This window comes from Notamacropus eugenii, chromosome 3, assembly GCF_028372415.1.
Source record: "Notamacropus eugenii isolate mMacEug1 chromosome 3, mMacEug1.pri_v2, whole genome shotgun sequence".
NCBI classification, from domain to species: Eukaryota; Metazoa; Chordata; class Mammalia; order Diprotodontia; family Macropodidae; genus Notamacropus; species Notamacropus eugenii.
In genome coordinates, this window is record NC_092874.1 from 319,812,514 (window position 1) to 319,831,470 (window position 18,957).

An 18,957-nucleotide genomic window follows, 5' to 3' on the forward strand; every position below is an offset into this window, starting at 1 on the left:
CCTCTGTTGGCCTTGGCTTCCTCATCTCTAAAATAGGAATAATTATAGCACCCACCTCTCAAGATTATTGTGAAGATCAAGTAAGATAATATTTGTAAAGTGCTTAGCATGGTGCTAGGCACATAGTGCACTATATAAGTGCTAGAAATTATTATTATTATAACACCTTAATTTTATAGATAAGGTGACCTTGGGTGAGTCACTTAACCCCAACTGCCTCATCCTGGGTCATCTCCAGTCATCCTGATGAATATCTGGTCACTGAAATCAGATGGCTCTGGAGGAGAAGTGAGGCTGGTGACCTGCACAGCCCTCCCTCACTCAAAACAAAGTCAAGTGCAAGTCATGTCATTATTATTTCTCTGGTGGCGTGGTCTTCTTCGGCAACGAAGGGTGAACACACATACAGACAAGGCTACTGAAGCCCAGAGAGGTTAAAATATTTACCCAACATCAGACAATCAGTAAGTAGCAAAACCAATGACCTCTTAATGGTTGTCCCCCTGATCTATAACACCAATCTTTTCTCTTATTTGAATTCTATCTATCCTTCAGGCCCTATTCAAAGTCCTACTTTCTAGAACTTTCCTGAAACAGAAACTGCCCCTCAACAATTTGTTGCTTCTCTCAATGATTCCTGAGTAAAAATAGTCTCATCCACAGTACTTTTAAAATATAATGGTACTAGCATTATTTACTGCTCTGCAATCGTTTGTTTTGTAGCTCTGAAACTGAAGCACCCCTATAGACAATAATTAATATTTCTCTCATAATGTCTATCCAAAGTGTCTAGCACAGTGTGGATGGCTCAAGACAAATAATCCGCTGACTGCTTGACTGGAAAAGAGAGTTCATTCCCTGTCCCTAGACTATTTATATACTTAGCAAAGTGAAACTTCTACCTTGAGCTCCTGGGCAAGTCAAAGGGGCAACTCTTACCAGGGAACAGTACAATAAAAGACAGAATTATCAAAATTTCCTGCTCAGCAGAATCTAATTTTAATTTACTACAGTGTAAAAACTAATATTAAAGTAACAAAAGAAAACTAGAACTTAAGAGTTTTAGAATAATTTCCACTAAATCTTAGATAATAAAAAAGATAAATACGAACACTAAGTGGGATAAAGGTTTATGTACCTTCCAATCCTATGATTTTTTTTTTTTGAATGAAGAATACTTTGAAATGCTAAGGAATAAAAGAAACAACCTAATCTTTACCCCCTTCTTAATGATTTCACAGGATTTTCTTTGCGCATACGCTTTAAGAATCAATAAAATTTTCTCTTAAAAAAAATTTTTTTTTGAGAGACTGGGTCTGCTTACACACAAGTTGGAAATAATTTGAGTGGTCACTCAATTACCCGACCCACCTGATCAGCATAAGTTCTGATCTGCTCATTTCAGATACAGGCCAGTTTAATCTCCTTAGGTAGCAGGGCAGCCCCTGGGAAGCTCACTATATTGGTGCCAGACTTAGTGCTTTAGCCCTACTGAAACTTAAACTCTCTCATTCACCAGCCTGAGCCTCCTGAGTAGCAAGAATTACAGGCATGCATCTCCACACTGATTCTCCCTTAAATTTTAAATCTCTACTAGTGAAATCCAGGTCTACTTTCGGCATTTAGAACAGTAGTTGTTAACTGTTTTGTGTATGATGGCCCCCGCTTTGGCAGACTGGTGAAGCCTATGGAGTCATCAAAACATTATTTTTAATTAAATGCAGAGGATTAAAAAGGAAACAATTTACAATGAAATTGTTATAAAAATTAAAGTCCTCAAAAATTTTTAAAAACAAGTTCACAAACTCCAGTTTAAGCATCCCTGAGTTAGGAGAACACTGTGCACAGTAACAGCAACACTGTTGACAACCAACTTTGTTAGACTTAGCCCTTCTGAGCAATGCAATGATCAATGACAATTCCAAAAGACTCACGATGAAAAACGCTATCTACATCCAGAGAAAGAACTATGGAGTCTGAATGCAGATGAAAACATACTATTTTTGGTTTTTGTTTTTTTCTTTCTCATGGTTTTTCTCTTTTGTTCTCATTCTTCTTGAACATGACTAATGTGGAAATACATTTCCACAGGATCATTCGTGTATGGCCTATATCAAATTGCATGCCTTCTTGGGGAAGAGGGTGTGGAGGGAGGGAGGAAAATTTAGAATTCAAGATTTTATAAAAGTGAATGCTGAAAAGTAAAAATAAATTGATAAAAAATTTAAAAAGCAAAAAAGAACCCCTGAATTAGAGAGAAATTAAAACCTTTCTTTTAATACAATTCTCCATTTACTTTGATTACTCATGAACCCTTCTTAGTAACAGTAACTTCAATAACTAAAAGTCATCTAATACATTATATTATCAATTATGATTACCTTTACATAATACTTTAAGGTTTACAAAGCTCTTCCTTCACAAAAGCCCTGGGATTTGTAATATGTTATCCTCTTTTCTTCTCCCTCTATGTTTCACTTGGTGATACTGGGTTCTCCCAGGCTTCGTTAAGTGCCAACTAAAATCCAACTTTCTACAAGAAGACTTCCTTAATCTTTCTTAACTCTGGTGCCTTCCCTTTGTTAATTATTTCCTATTTAGCTTGCCCATTAGATTGTAAGTTTCTTAAGGGCAAAGACCTGTCTTGGGCCTCTTTTTGTATCCCCAGCACTTAGCACAGTGCCTGGCACACAGCAGACACTTAACAAATGTTTACTGAATGTCACCCCATTTGCTTATAAAGAGAGAGGGGTTAAATGATGTTGGCTATCAAATGACAAACCACGCAACAGGTGGATGTTATGGTTTGGTTTTTTTAATGCTATTTTAATTGGAAACGAGATATTTCGCAAACATTCAAAGCATCATTCCTTAAAAATGTACGCACAACTGCTGAAGTGATGAAGTAACAATTCATATCACTTTTGACTTTTGTAGCTTAGTCTGTTAATACAGTGGGGTCATCACTTACTGATTTAGGTCCGAATTTCAAAGTTAATCTTTGAAATACTTTTTGACTGTGAATTACTCTTTTCTCAAGTTAAAGAACTTCTGGCAAACTGGGAAAATGTAAACAAGATCAATAACAACAGGGTAAGAACAGGGTTTAAGGGAGGGGTGGGAACCTGCAGCCTCCAGGTCATGTTTTCCAGAACAGATCCTTTTATTAAGGGGATTTGTTCGGTGACGTCTGGGTGCAGAGGGCCAGTAGAGGACCTGGTTCCCCACCCCTGTTTTAAGGACAGACCTGTTGCCTCCTCCCTATTCCCATTTTGTGAGGGAAACTAGAGGAGAGCGGTGTCAGTGGGTCCTGCAATGGGGCATCTGTCTCATCTTAAACTCACTCAGAGGCATAGGTTCATTAAATGGAATAGCATGTGTTACTGAATCTAAGTTAAATTCATGTATTATAGAAACTCCACTCTATAAAGGATACATACTCTTCACTTGGTGCCAGTACCATTCATTGTATCAACTGTTTTGCTGCCATTGAGTTTTAATCTCAATTTGCACTGTGCTGGTCATTGGATACATCATTCTTATTTTTATATATCACTTCTAACAATTTTCCCCATGTTTCTGTCTCCTCATTTTCATTGTTCCTTATGATGCAAGAGTATTCTATTACATTTTGATGTAAAATCTGATAAGCTATTCTCTAATCACTTAATACATTTGTATCATGCTTTTTGTTTGAGGGTGTTTTTTTTTTTGACACACCTTATAGAATGTGACCAATCTTATTCCTCCAAAAGAGAAATAGGATCACTGGGCCAAAGTTGACCATGTTTAGGATTCAAGATGAGATGAGAAGAAATATCTTCCAGCTTTCACCAATCTGTCCTTCTTATTACTGCCAAAATAATCTTTATACATAGATCTAGTTGTACAAATCTTCTGTTACTTTTTCCATTCTTTGCTTGATTTTCAAACTCTTCCAATATCTAGAGTTTCCCTACCATTCTGGACATCTCATATTATTTTCCTCTATGTAGCCCCATGCTTCAACCAAAGTGGACTATTCTCTTTCGCTTACCTATGTTCTCAAAACGTGAACCTTTGTGCATTACTTATGCCTTTGCTTATGACATCTCCTGTGCCTGGAATGTTCTCTTTCTCTCCACCCTACTGCCTTTGTAATTCTAAAGGTTCAACTCGAATCCTGTTTATTCTACATGAAACTTTCCTTTCATAAATATCTTTCCTTGTAGACTTCACATAACATTTTTTTTGGTGGTTTCATGAGTAACTATTATCTAAATTTTCTATCTCCCCTCCTAATCAATTAATCAATAAGCATTTATCAGCTAGGCACTGTGCAAAGAACTGGGGATACAAAGATAAAGGAGCTTACACTCTAATAGGGGTAGATAACATGTATATGTGTATATATATATATACACACACACACACATATATGAAGTTCATATATGATACATATTAATGGAAGACAATCTTAGAGAGAAGGCATTAGCAGCTGGAGGGTGTGAGAAAGACTTCTTTTAGAAGGTGGTACCTGAACTGAGTTTTGAAGGAAGCCAGGGATTCTAAGAGGTGGAGATGGAGAAGGAAGACCACTATAAGCAAGGGGAACAGATGGAGGAGCAAACAGACCAGTAAGGTTAGACTGTAGAAAAGGGTAGTAATATGTAAGAAGAGTGGAAAGGTAGGAAGTAACCAGGCTGTGAAGAGTTTTAAATGCCAAAGTCAAGTCAAAACATATTTAGTAAGTACCTACTATGATGCCAGACACTGAGGAAACAGAAAGATGAAAAATAATCCCTTATCTCAAGGAGTTCATAGTCTAATAGTAAAGACAACACACAAACACAGGGTACAAATAAGCTATCAACAGAATAATCTGGAGACAACCAACAGAGGGGAAAGCACTAGCATTAAGGTGATAAGATATTTCAGCTGTCACCTGAAGGGATTCAGGAAAGGAGGAAGGAGGTGGGGGCTAAAAGGAGACCAGGTTATAAAGAGCTTTGAATGCCAAATATAGAATTTATATTTGATCTTCCTAAAGTACAGGGCTTACCTTGTAACCTCCCTTTCCCCTCCATTCAATAAACTCCAATGTCTCCCTATCACCTCCAGGATCAATTTCAGAACTAAGTGGAAAATGAAATAGAGTGGGAAAAGACATGAGGGAGACTTACCAACAGGGGTTTAAAACTGATGGACAACATTGTATTCTGCAAACAGGTGATTATGAGTAAGTTGGTAGAGATATATTAAACAATTCTGTTTTTCATCCAAAAGACAATAATATAAGAAGTGTATAAGGTTGGGATGATACATAAGATTAAAAAAGTTATTTCTGCCTGAGGTTTACATGTAAGTGAGAAAGTTTATTCTCTTTCCACTTTTAAATCAACCCTTAACAGGATTAGCAGCGGGAGAAGGTGGGAGTAGAGAGCATTAGTCCAAAAAATTAAGCAATTTCCTCATTTATTATTTCCCAGAGAATTATGTTGCTCTTATCCATTCATTGTGAGGCAATAAAAGTTATAACCTGTACTTTTCAAAAAGCAATTTGATATGTCTCTGACAACACAAAAGGTAAAAGAAGATTTATCTTCATCCTCGCACATTCCACCCTCTCCCCCCCACCTCCACTGCCATCCCTATACCACATTGGCCTCATCAAGAAAAGAAATGTGTCTCCAGCTCACAAACATACCCCCCTAAAGAAGAGATAAGGAGAAACCACAGAATTTCACTTAACTCTCCCTGACAGAAGGGAAATGGGCAAAGCAAGAATCAATTTTACCTTGTGGAAGTCCATTTCAAATTAAATACTGAGTTGGACATGTACATAAGATACTCCTTTTTTTTTTAAATTTTTATCTTAAAAAAAAGTATCATTAACTACATTTTTTCCCACGGATATCAGCCAGAAATCTAAGCAATGTAGATAAATGCCAATTTTATAGCTTATAACAATATTAAAAATTACTTGTAAAGTCAGGAGATGTCAACATAAATGTTTTTTGGAACTCTCAGTAAAACGGCCATCTTCAGATTAAAAGAAGGCTTTGCAAACAATGACATCTGATGTCCTTTCCAGCTCAGAATCCATGAAATGTCAACAATGACACTTAAAAATAAAAATTTCTGCTGGAAGATTACTCCAACTCCACAACACAATGGTCTGTAACTTCTCAGGGTACATAAAAAATAAAGTGCTTCTTGTGAAGCTGTGTGCAACTCAAGCAAACAGAATCAAAACAACAATTTATAAGACGGGAACAATGAACACAAAAAATAAAGGAAAATATTTTAAGACAAAAGAAATTAGGGTCAATGAGAACCATAAATGAGGACTGAAAAGTGGGACCAAGTTTTACTCCAGAGGACTCATAACAATGATGCACATAGGTATGGAATGAGGCATGTGCTGTCAGACAGGACTGATGTGTTGGTTTTGCTTAACTGCATTTCTTTGTTATCTGAGAGTTCTTAGGGAAAACAGGTACTTTAGGGAAAGCAATTTTTAAAAAAAACATCATATATGTAAGACGATGTCAATGTTACTTGGTTTTGCCAAACTGTTTTTTTTCTTTTATTTTTAAATCTTTATTAAGGACTACAAGTTTGTTAAATGGTACTTTGTTATAAGGAACTATATAGGTAAATATATTAAGAAATTAATTTAGTGTAAAGATAAAAAAGTATCAATCACAATAAGACAAAGTTTTTAAAAATAAGATAAGCACAATTATTCACCTGAAAAGGAGAATAATAGATCATTCATTAAATTCTGTCAGTCAACAAATATTAAAAAATTACTATACATCAGGCACTCTACTTAGTGCTGGGGATAAAGGTAAAAAATAGTCCCTGTCCTCGAGAAAACATGGAAACAACCACATACGTACAAAACACAAAAAGGAACAGATGAAAGATTTGTAATCTCAGAGAAACGGGACTATCCTTAATAGGGTTCCAGGGAATGGCATACTATAGAAGATGAGGTTTTAGCTGAAATGGGAAAGAGACAAAAGAACATACTAGGTATGGGGGACAGTCAGTGAAAATGCACAGAACCTGGATATCAATTGTCTGGTGTGAGAAGAGCCAAGGGACCAGTATTCCCTGGTTCACAGTATATAGTAAGACATAAAAGAAGACTTGAAAGGCAGGAAGGGACTAGGTTAGGGATGGGAACCTGAAGTCTCGAGGCCACAAGTAGAACTCTAAATCCCTCAAGTGTGGCCCTTTGACTGAATCCAAACTTCACAGAACAAATCTCCTCAAAAAAAAAGATTTGTTTTATAAAACCTAGACTCAGTAAAAAGGCTGCACGCAAGGATGTAGAAGGCCACAAGTGGCCTCAAGGCTGCAGGTTCTGCACCCCTGGGCTAGATTGTTTATAAAGGGCTTTCTCTGAAAGCCAAATAGTATTTTATATGCAATGAAGGAGGCTAATAGGGAGCTACTACTTTAGTTTACTGAGTGGGAGAAGGATATGTATATGTGACATGGTCAGACCTGCACTTTAGTAAGATCACTTTAATAGCTGAGAGTAGGGATGGACAGGAATATGGAAAGATTTGAGCCAGAAAGCTCAAACAGAAGGCTACTGTAATAGTTATTACATTGATATTACAAAGATAGACTCAATAAGGCAACAGATTGGAGTGAGACAGAGTAAGAGTCAAGGATCACATACCTAGGTTGTCAGTCTGGATGATTAAGAGGACGGTAAAACCTTTACAGTAATAGGGAAGTTAAGAAGAGAGGAGAGTTTGGGGGCAAAAATAATGACTTCAGTTCTGGACATGGTGAATTCAAGATGTATAACAGACATCCAGTTTAAGATGTTCAATAAGCATCAAGAGATATGAGAGACTAAAGGTAAGCAGAAAGGTTTTTTTGTTGTCATTTAGTGGTGCCCAACTCTTTGTGACACCATTTGGGGTTTTCTTGACAAGGATACCAAAGTGGTTTGCCAATTCCTTCTCCAGATCATTTTACAGATGAAGAACTTAGGTAAATTTAGGTAAACAGGGTTAAGTTACACAGTTAGAAAGTGTCTAAGGCCAGATTTTAACTCAGGAAGATGAGTCTTCCTGACTTCAGGCCCAGCAAGGGATTTGAAAGTAGAAGATTGCGTAGTTTAACTAGTTTAATCATGGTCAAGATGATGAACAGAGAAAAGTAAAGCCAGTGCAAGGGTGATGGCCTGATAAAGAACTAAAGGGTGGAAAGTTTAGAGGTCAACTTGAGAATTTAGGATTCAGGATCTAGGGACAATAATGCTAAGGGAAAGATGGAATAATAAAAGATTATTACATAAAGGAATTTCAGAGTTCATAATGCCCTTTGTGGGGTAAAAAAGTAAGTCATGGGAAATGAGTAAACTTGAAGAACTAAGAAATTAGGGTGTTTGAGGAAGTCATATATTGAGTTCCCCTAGAATGAAGGCAGGAGTTGAGGAAAACTGAAAGACTACACCATCAGAAACTACTTCTTGAGGAAGGAAGGAGAATATCTTTGGGAAAGGTGGTCAACAGCTACCAGAATCTTGACTGAGTGATAAATTCAGAATGATAAATTCAGATTGAATTAACTCCCAGGCCCAGTACTCTCTCTCTCTTACAACATCCACAGAATGTTAGGGGTTACATGTAAAAGGCAGTACTAAATTGACCTCAGACACTTGACACTCACTAGCTATGTGACCTTGGGCAAGTCACTTAACCCCAACTGCCTCATCCTGGGTCATTTCCAGTCATCTTGATGAATATCTGGTCACTGGATTCCGATGGCTCTGAAGGAGAAGTGAGGCTACTGACCTGCACAGTGATCCCTCACTCAAAACAAAGTCAAGTCATCATTTCTCTGATGGCATGGTCTTCTTTGGCAACGAAGGATGAACACACACACACAAGTACTAAATTGCAGATGTGTGAAGCTTTAAACAAAAATTAGGGCCATTCTAATTTTTTAAGAAGTTCTTTCTGTAGTCTGAATTAAAAGTATGCAAAATTAATACTATGGCAATTAGGTACTCAGGAAAGGCAGAGGAGTATGGTCAAAAATATTTCAGAGATAAAAATAGGGAGCATACACTCAAATACCTTCATTGAGTATGAATCAAATAAATTAGTAATTATCAATGAACTATAGCTGTCTTTAGGACCGAATAAATGTTTGCTTATTATGTTTTCATGAAAATGTCCTCTTTTGTAGTATCTTCTAAAACAAAGAGAATGAGAGGCATTTTTATCTGTAGTAGTTAATTGGAACTGATGGCAAAATTATACCGAAAGAATCTTCTAGGTTTAGTTACACAACAGTGAAATCATCACTTCTTAACATCACCTGGTAGGTTCAGACCAAGATGTATTATTAATTAGTTGGTTAAAAGAACAGATGCATTTGTCATCAACTGACCCTACCTTTAATGAATGTGACCTAGAATTTTTAGCACAGCTAACTCTCAATTATCCATACTAATCGAGGATAAGAGGAAGTAAAATAGGTCATTGAAATCTACAAGTAAACTAAAAAACACTAATTTTATCTTCCCAAAGCTACCTGTAACACAGATGATAATAAATATTTAAAGCACATCTACTATGTACCCAGCACTATAGTAGTAAGAAACCTAAACTTTAAATTTCCTGTTTAAAAACAATTCAAGTATTTTAATATGCCAAAATTCACACTGGTTTCTGGAAAACACAGGATTTTAGAATTGAACAGGACCCTAAAGATCCAAGTCCAAATCCCAAAACAGAAGTTAACAAAGTCATATAGCATCCAGTGACAAAATGGAACTAGAAACCAGGTTCTTCTGAATCCTACTCCAGTGCTGAAAAACAAGAATATAGTTAACTCCTGTTTTTCCACAGTAATGGAGATCAGGTCAAAATGTATAATCCAAACAATTCTTCTCCAATTAAACCTTAACCAGAGTTTCTAATAAGTAATATCTGAACATGTTTCATTTTCCAGTGGTGCTAACAAATTAGCAAAATGGCCAAATCCAGGAAGCAGAAGGGAAAAGAAAAGCAAAAGGGCCCAAATAATTCCCAAATCATACATTCTACCTCTGAATAATAGAGAGTTGGCTGTACTTGAAAGATATGCAGAAGACTAGCAAATGTGCTGATCACTTTTACTGGAACAAGTAAAGTCAACAGCCATACCACCTTGGGCTGTGAGATCACAAGTTAAGCAGGATTGGGACCAGTCATTATTTGGATGGGAGGAAAACTCAAAGTGCTGCAGGAAGTGATGGTGGTGATTCAGTTGATGGAGCTCCTCATTTTGATTCAATAGGGCACCTGCACGGTGCTGGGAACACAGTGCAGATTCAGGTGCTGTCATTCAATTCACACACACACAGAGATACAAAAAGAAAAATGTGATTAGAGATTCCATGGCAGTTCTTGAAAAAGAAGGGAATTCATGGTTGGCCAATTAGACTTAAACCTAAACTCACCTCCTCCAGCCTGTACTTCATTTGGAAACTGTTTTAATCTCAATTAAGTATAGTTAACCTCCATAAAATAACAATTTTATTTTAATGGCTAATCAAGTAATTTTAAAGCTTAAAATGCCCTTGGAAAGCATCTAGTTCCATTCTTTCATTTTATATGTGAGGAAACTGAGGTCCCAAGAAAGAGTGAGTAGTCCTAGTACTATTTCTGCTGCACCGTGCTGCCTCTTTTTAGCTATGTTATAGTTACAGTTTCACAAACATTTTAGGAAAAACAAGTCTTTTAACGTTTTCATTTTGTGTCCTATGACTCCTTTACAGAAAGGAAAATTCTAAGTCAGAGTTCTACCAAAAATAGGCATTAATCAATCAGATTTAACAATTAAGAACAAATTAGGACTCAGGTAAATCTCAAGACAGAGGGAAAAAGTACAAAGAGCTTCTGCTTCTTATTGCCTTTAATTTTTAGATATTTATTTATATGAATGTCATAGCTCCCTCTCCAAAGTTATATGTAAAGATTAGCAGAAAAAATTCAAGTGGTTAATAAGGTACTATTTTTGTTTAAATACCACTGCTCAGATGAAAAGGGAAAAAATTATAGTACCTGAAATAAGAAGATATATAATATGATTTGAATATGCCAATTCAAAATTCCTAAATACATGAATAGAAAATCTGTTTATACACCCAAATCATTCCCTTTATACTAGGCAAAGGAATTAAGATTAAAATTACATTTGCTGAGCTACCCAACCATGTTATCTAGAAGATGGGGATTACTACTTGTAAAGATATGCATTGGCCTAATGCTATATGGATGAGAACATTCACATATTGTCTAATTACATCTATCTGTGCAAACTAGTGCTACTTTATTAGCATTGTCTCAAAGTAATTTAATTCTATTAGAAACTTAATTCTACTTTCATTCTTCCTGTATTCTATTTACAAAGCAACACTGCTTTAGTAGGGAGAGGAGGTACAAAGCCAAAGTAGTCCAAATGTGCAAATTGAGAAAACATTTCAGTGTTCACATTTCAAACCAGAAATGAACTGAAATTGCCACAATATTTTCAATACATAAAAAAAATTATTTTCTAAAACAGAATGTTTAGTCATTTATTATGGAAAAATTAGAAAACATCTGTGTCCATTGTGATAACGGAACAGAATAAAGAAGCATCAAGGAGATCTATTACATCTTACATGATCAGAAAAACTGCAGCTCCATTCAAGAAGAAACACAATCTTTAAAACCTAGCAATGTTGTCCATAATTACAAGAAGGTAAATTCTCAATCTGCCTAGGGAGGGAGATTATCCATTTTCTTATGGCAAACCCATTTTGTGGGAACTGGGATGCAGGCTTTCCTTTCAACTTTTGTGGACATTACCACTACCTTTACTTATTCTTGTTCCTGAAATAAACTAGAAAGAAATTCTGCTCATAATTAAGCTTCAGAAAAAGACTTTTACACAAAAAACTACATACTGACTCTTCTGAGAAGACATGAACTAGATCTAGTCACATTACATGTTCAGTAAAAACAGAAACAGCCATACTCTGGTTGATGGTATGTAACAACACTTTTAGAGATGACATTATGTGCCCCCAGCTGATGGGGTCTGGGGCTGAATAAAGAAGATGAACACTCTTCTAACTCCTCCAGAATCAATTCTTCACTGTACTTTCACAACTGTTCAGTGTTACAAAACAAATCCTAACTCAAATATAAAATGACTTTCAGAGTATATACTGCTTTGGATGACTGCCACTACTTCGATTTAACATACAAAAAAAATTAATTTCAAATATTATCAATAGTTATTTATAGTTTCGTAGACTAAAGTCACATTCTTTACATGAAGACAGACTACAGTACTTACAGCCATGATAAGACGCTGGGGAACCTCCAGACTTGCCATATTCTTGTTCAGAGTAGCTAGTTGACAAGTTGGGCTGACTGGAACCTCTACCAAAGGTAATCTGGTTACTACCAACCCCAGTGGCCACCTGAGCCATTCGCTCTTTGGTCTTCAGGGCTTGGGCCCTCTCAATTTTAAGTCGCTCATCATCCTTCAGAAGGGATACCAGCTGCTTAGACTTCTCCCTTACGTTAATGCCTTGATCTTTACCATCTCGATCAATATACTGGAAATCTTTTAGTGTCTGGATAGCAAATATATTTTCTTTACACTGCTGTGCTACTCGTTCTGAGCCAGTTTTAATCAGGTAATCCAAGAGGGTCAGGGCCTTATACACATGTCTCCAGTTCTTTCCATGGTCATTTAGCCGTTTCCAGATCATACTCATGATTTCAGAAAATGCCACCACATTGTAAGTCAGATCTGCTATTTCAGTCATTAAAGAGCTAGAAGGACCCCAAGGGTCGTTGGAGGTTGCTTCTCGAACTTTAATTTCAGCCTCTGAATAATTGTTCACAATATTTTTCATCTGCCGTCTTATAGACGAAGTCGTCATTTTTATATTCTGTTATACTTTTAAAGCCCTTCAAAAAGAAGTTATTTGGTAGTCAGCAAGTTTACGTACTGTGAAAGTTCTATTTCAGTGAGTGATGTGAAGCAAAGACTTTATAAAATCATTTTCTTCTAAGTCTCAGAGGCAAAAAACTGGAAGCCATGACCTAGAGAAAGAATCAAAATGATTAGTTTTAACACTTCTATAACTGTTAAAAATCTTCTTTTATTAACATTTTAAACAAATACTAGGTGCTTATACATGCCATTCTTTCCAGGTTCATTCAAAGTCACTGAAGTTTACTTAAATTAACATGTACAATATTAGCAGTATGATACAATGAAAAGAGCACTGGTTCTGAAGTCAGAGGACCCAGGTTCAAATACAACCTTTGGTGTTTACAACTTCTACGACCTCAGGCCATTAACTTAACCTCCCTGGGTCTCAGTTTTCTTATCTGTAAAATGATAAGTTTGGACTGATAGTTCTGGCAATCCTTTCTAAGCTCTAGATCTGTGCTCCCAGAAAAAAGTTAAAATACTTAGTGGAAATTAAGAAACTATCAATACTGCTATCTCATTCTATTACTAAGAATTTCAGATATAATTACACTAAATTTTGTATTCAGTGTATAATATTCACAAAATCATAAAATTTTAGAATTGGAAGAAGCCTTATGGATCACCTTGTCTAACAGTCTATTTTAAAAAACCTCTCTCACTGAGAAAGTGAAATGACTTACCCAAGAGCATGAGCCAGTTCTAGAACCTGGGTCTATGTTACTTATTTGCATCATGATTCTTGTAAGGTTCAATATAAAAATATTCACTAAGTACAATGCAGCTTGTCTGTGATGAACACCAGATAAAAATTTAACAAATTTTGATTGATTGTGAATTAACTAGGCTGCTGACACTTCTATAAGAGATTTTTGTGAAATGACGATATTAGACTAGGTGAACAGATCCAGGAAATCAATTTATACAGACAGAAACATTACAAAACCAACTTTTAAAGACTTAAGAACTTGATCACTGGAATGACCATCGATGTCTGAAGACCTATGATGAGCCATGTTACTACCTATCTTCTGACAGAAAGGTGACAGGCAAAAGATACAGAGTTATGCATTTTTGGACACTGTGTAGGCTTGTTCTATTTGACTATGATTGTTTTAAGATTTTTTTTCTTCCTTCTTCTAGTTTGATGGGGGCAGGGATTAATAGAAAGAGGGAGGATTAACAATAGTGAGGTCAAAAATAAAAGGGCCAAGTCCACTAACAGGTCTTAACAAGCAAGTGTTGGCAGGAGAGCATGTTGAGCGTTGTCAGAAAGTCCAGCATGCATCATCTATGTGCAGGTAATGACTTGTATACGATACGATATTCTATGGTTACATGATGCAGATTACGATGCATCCTCAAAATTTCAACGCAGGAAAAAAGCCACAAATTAACAACAAATTATTAAATTCAAGATGTAAATATTTTTTAAATGATGCAAATTTTAAAAACTGTCAAATGGTTAAAGAAAGTAGATTTCTAGGGAGTGCTAAGTAATTTTTTTTAAGGGTGATAGGCCAAATAAGTTTGGAAACCTCTGATCTAGACCAACCTTCTCATACAAATTGAGGAAATTGGAGCCTGGAGAAAGGAAGTGAGATAACTATGTTATAAGGACTCTAGAGGACATAGCTAAAGTCATTTGTGATACTTTTCTTCACTGCTGTCCATCAAAGAAAAGAGATTTGTCAGTTTTGGGAAGAGAGTAACTGGTTAAGAAGATCTTTATCTTCTCTGCTGCATTTTATAATGTTGACTACTTTATCCTGAATACTCTTATCTTTGGGTTTTCAGGATGGTTTTCTTTTTCCTAGTTCTTCATGTATCCCTGGTCATCTTCGGATCTTAAAATGTTTGTGTTTGTTGAGGATTTTAGGTTCACAACAAAAAAAATTTTAAGGTTATAATCTAGGCTAAAGAGGTAAGACGAATAAAAGTGAAACAATTAGGTGCTAAAAGATAAGGCATAGCCTGCTAAAATGTTGCATATAAGGTGAGAGAAGAAATTGTGGAATTGAATTGGGTACTGGAACAGGTCCCGAATGAAAGGGAAGGGGAGATGGCATTTCCAGACACACTGCAAAACACAAAGAATCTCTGAAGATAAATCTCCATTTCATATCTTTTAAGTGTATATAATAAACTTTACATTTTTTACTATTCTGTTTGTCTGTGCTTCCTTATAATCTTCTGTGCTCTGTGTATTTTCAAAAATGTTTCGGTAGCCCAGAAATAAAGCTATGTGAGTAAAGATTGAAGCTAAAGTTTTAAACATGGGAGATTGAGTTTATAGTAGTATTACTGACAGAAACAGGGAAGTCAGAAGGAAGAGCAGCTTCTGAAGAAATACAACAATCTTTTAAACTGCTACAGCAAAGGTGGAGGATAAAGAAAAAAAAAAGCCGGGAATCTCTTCTACAGATATCTCCCTACAAAATTATACAGTGGGCAAAATTTATTACTGGAGAGTCTTGTATTATGGAAATGGCATTGGCTTGGGAGTACTATTCCCAAACATTGTCACTAGATAGCCTTCTGGCTATGGGTAAATAATTTTCCTTCCCTGAGCTGATGGCCTCTACTCATTCATCATCCTTCCTGACCTCTGTATAACATGGGACATCACTGACTACCTTTTCTTCCTGAATACTCTCTTCTCTCTAGGATGCAGGGATACAGCACTTGCTCATGTTCTCTGCTCTCTCTGTCTCTTTCACGTGTGTGTGCGTGTGTTTTCTCCTCCTATCTGAATAGGTTGCCAAATCTTTCCACTTCTACCTCCACAACCTCTCATGTACACGCATTTCTTTTAACTCATATTCTAGTTCAGGTCTTCATCAACTCTCATTTGACTCATGCCACTTAATTTCTCTGATTCCTGTCTCCCTGATTCCAACCCAGCCTCTACCTTAGACCATAGGGATTTTCCAACAGTGCAGTTCTGATCATGTCACTCCATTCTCCTACTCCAACTCTAGTGGTTCCCTCTTACCACCTTTAAAATCAAATATAAACTCTGCCTGGCATTCAAAATTCTTTACAGCCTGGCCTCAACTTATCTTTCCATATTACTTATACATTCTTATACATTTCTTATACATTACTTCCCCCAATGAACTCTAAAAGTATAAGTATAGTGGGCTTCTTACTGTTCTTCAGAAAGGACACTCCATTTCATTCCTGTCTCTATGTCTTTGCACTGGTCATCCTCATGCCTGAAAATGCACTTCCCTCTTAACTCTGACTCTTAGAATTAATCTCTGACTTCAAGACTTAGCTCATCTCAAAATGAGTACACAATTTTGACATAAAGGGTGAAACTATCAGCAAACTAGGAGAGCAAGGAATAGTTTGCCTGTCAGATCTATGGAGAAAGGAAGAATTTATGACCAAACAGATAAATATGACCAAGAGATAGAGAACATTATGAAATGCAAAATGGATAATTCTGATTACAGTAAACCAAAAAGGTTTTGCACAAACAAGGCTAATGCAACCAATATTAGAAGGGAAGCAGAAAGCTGGGAAACAATTTTTATAGTCAGTGTCTCTGATAAAGGCCTCATTTCTAAAAATATAGAGAGAAGTGAGTCAAATCTATAAGAATACAATCATTCCCCAATTGATAAATGGTCAAAGGATATGAACAGGCAGTTTTCAGAAAAAGAAATTAAAGCTATCTAGTCATATGAAAAAATGCTCTAAATCACTACTGATTAAAGAAATGCAAATTAAAACAACTATGAGGTACCACATTAGATTGGCTAACATGACAAAACAGGAAAATGATAAATGTTGGAGAAGATGTGGGGAAAACTGGAACACTAATGCCCTGATGGTGGAGTTGTGAACTGATTCAACCATTCTGAAGAGCAATTTGGAATTATCCCCAAAGAGCTATCAAACTGTGCATACTCTTTGATCTAGCAACACCACTACTAGGTCTGTATCCCAAAGAGATCATAAAAAAGGGAAAATGATCCACATGTACAAAAATACTTAAAGCAGCTCTTTTTGTGGTGGCCAAGAGTTGGAAATTGAGGGGATACCCATTAACTGGAGAATGGCTGAACAAGCTGTGGTATATGAATGTAATGGAATACTATTGGTCCATAAGAAATGGTAAGCAGGCAGACTTCAGAAAGACCTGGAAAGACTTGCATGAACTGATGCTGAGTGAAGTGAGCAGAACCAGAACACTATACACAGTAACAGCAATGTTGTATGATGGCCAACTTTGTTAGACTTAGCTCTTCTGAGCAATGCAATTCCAAAAGAATCATGATGGAAAATGCATCCTCATTGTTGAGGTAAATCCAGAAAGATACCATTACAAAAATGAAAGCTATATCTACGGTTTTTCCCTTTTGTTCTGATTTTTCTTTCCCAACATGACTAATGTGGAAATACGTTTAATATGATCACACCAGATTGCATCCTGTCTTTGGGAGGGGGAAAATATATAGAATTCAAAATCTTATTAAAGTAAATGTTGAAAACTAAAAATTAATATTTTAAAAAAGACAGCTCAAGTATCACTTCACATCAAGTCAATAAGTCAACAAGTGTTTGTTAAGCACGTTCTATGCATTAGGCACTGTCCGAAGCACTGGAAATACAAGAAAGGTAAAAACAATCTCTGTACTCAATGAACTTACAGTCTAACAAAAAGCTCATAACTGAATACAGGTCTTTCCTAAAAACCTTATTAGTACATTTCCCCTCAAAAATTTGCCTTGCGGTTATTCTCTATAAACCTATATTTGTACATTTTTGCTTCCCCCAGTGGAAGGTAAAATCCTAGAGGAAACAATCTATTTCATTTGTATCTTTTATCTCTAATGCCTAGCTTAGTCCCTGGAGAATAAATGATCCATCATTAATTATATGTAAAATGAAAGACGACAGATTAGATGGTTTCTTAGGTCTCTCCAACTTCTAAAATTCTAAGATTCTATTAGTATTGAACCCTCCCTCTTCTATCAAACACTCCTCATAGATGACATAAAAGAATGTCAATATTTTCACCTAAAATAATGCATCAACTCCTCCAGAGGAAAGAAAAATAAGCATCACTAGCTCCTGCTAAAAGTACTGCCTTTCACTTCAGAAAATGAAAGAAGCAGCTACAAACTGCTATCTTATTATCATTAGCACCTACCAATGTTTGCTGAGCATCTTTTGTATGTAGGATCCTGTAAAAGGAGCTGTTTTGTCCCCAAATGCTAAATTTTAAAATCTGCACTTACAAACTCTTTTCCAATAAAATGATGCTTAATTGTGTCTATTCCTAAAAGGACCCTAAACTTAATGTACTCATTTGAGCAACACAACAGCTTGAAGAGGAGGCAGACAGCAGGTCTTCCACATACATGTTCCAGGGGAAACCCTGAGTAAATAATGATGAAGAGATCCAGTGGAAAACTATAGTAAATGGCTTCTTCCACTCTGACACACAAAGTCAGTGAGAAGCTAAAGGGCAAAATTTCCATTAAGTTTGCACATCTGGGCTCTGGGAGTGCTTTGCTCAGGCTCTTTTCTTTATAAACATCTGCCCTTTTTCTTCTGGCCTCTACCATCCCCACTTGCCCAGGGCTCCTGACCTCGGTGTCAGCCAGAAACCAAAAGACAATAGGAGAGGAAGGCCTGCCAGCTTCCCAGTGGGACATGGATGGTCAGCAAGGCTCCTTATCTTTGAGCATCAAGAAAAGGAGGGGATGTACTAAGAAAGTCCCCAGGAAGCTACTTTAGAAGCTTAGGGGGGAGTGGCAACCCACTGAAACCTCCACAGCCTTCACACCATATGGCTCAAGGCCTAAGGGTTCTGAGACCTATAATGCTGTCCTGAGATGCATATAAAGTCTAGAAGATTCAGTACTCTGAACCTCAAAGATAAGGGATATAACCCTGGGAAGTGGTAATCAGTGCAAAAACTAAGAAAATTCCAGAAAAGACCAC

General features: G+C 36.5%; 1 protein-coding gene across 3 annotated transcripts in view; it reads right to left on the reverse strand.

Annotated features, from left to right (window-relative positions):
* EPN2 (epsin 2) overlaps window positions 1–18,957 on the reverse strand; it is an 83,239-nt gene that overhangs the window by 46,372 nt on the left and 17,910 nt on the right. For 2 of the 3 annotated variants that reach the window (XM_072596848.1, XM_072596849.1), the window contains exon 2: window positions 12,346–13,103. In XM_072596848.1, coding sequence (XP_072452949.1) covers window positions 12,346–12,940 — 595 coding nt within the window. In that variant the 5' untranslated portion in view covers window positions 12,941–13,103. Of the gene's footprint in view, window positions 1–10,163; window positions 10,338–12,345; window positions 13,104–18,957 lie in introns of all 3 variants that reach the window. The other variant, XM_072596850.1, reaches the window with a different exon arrangement.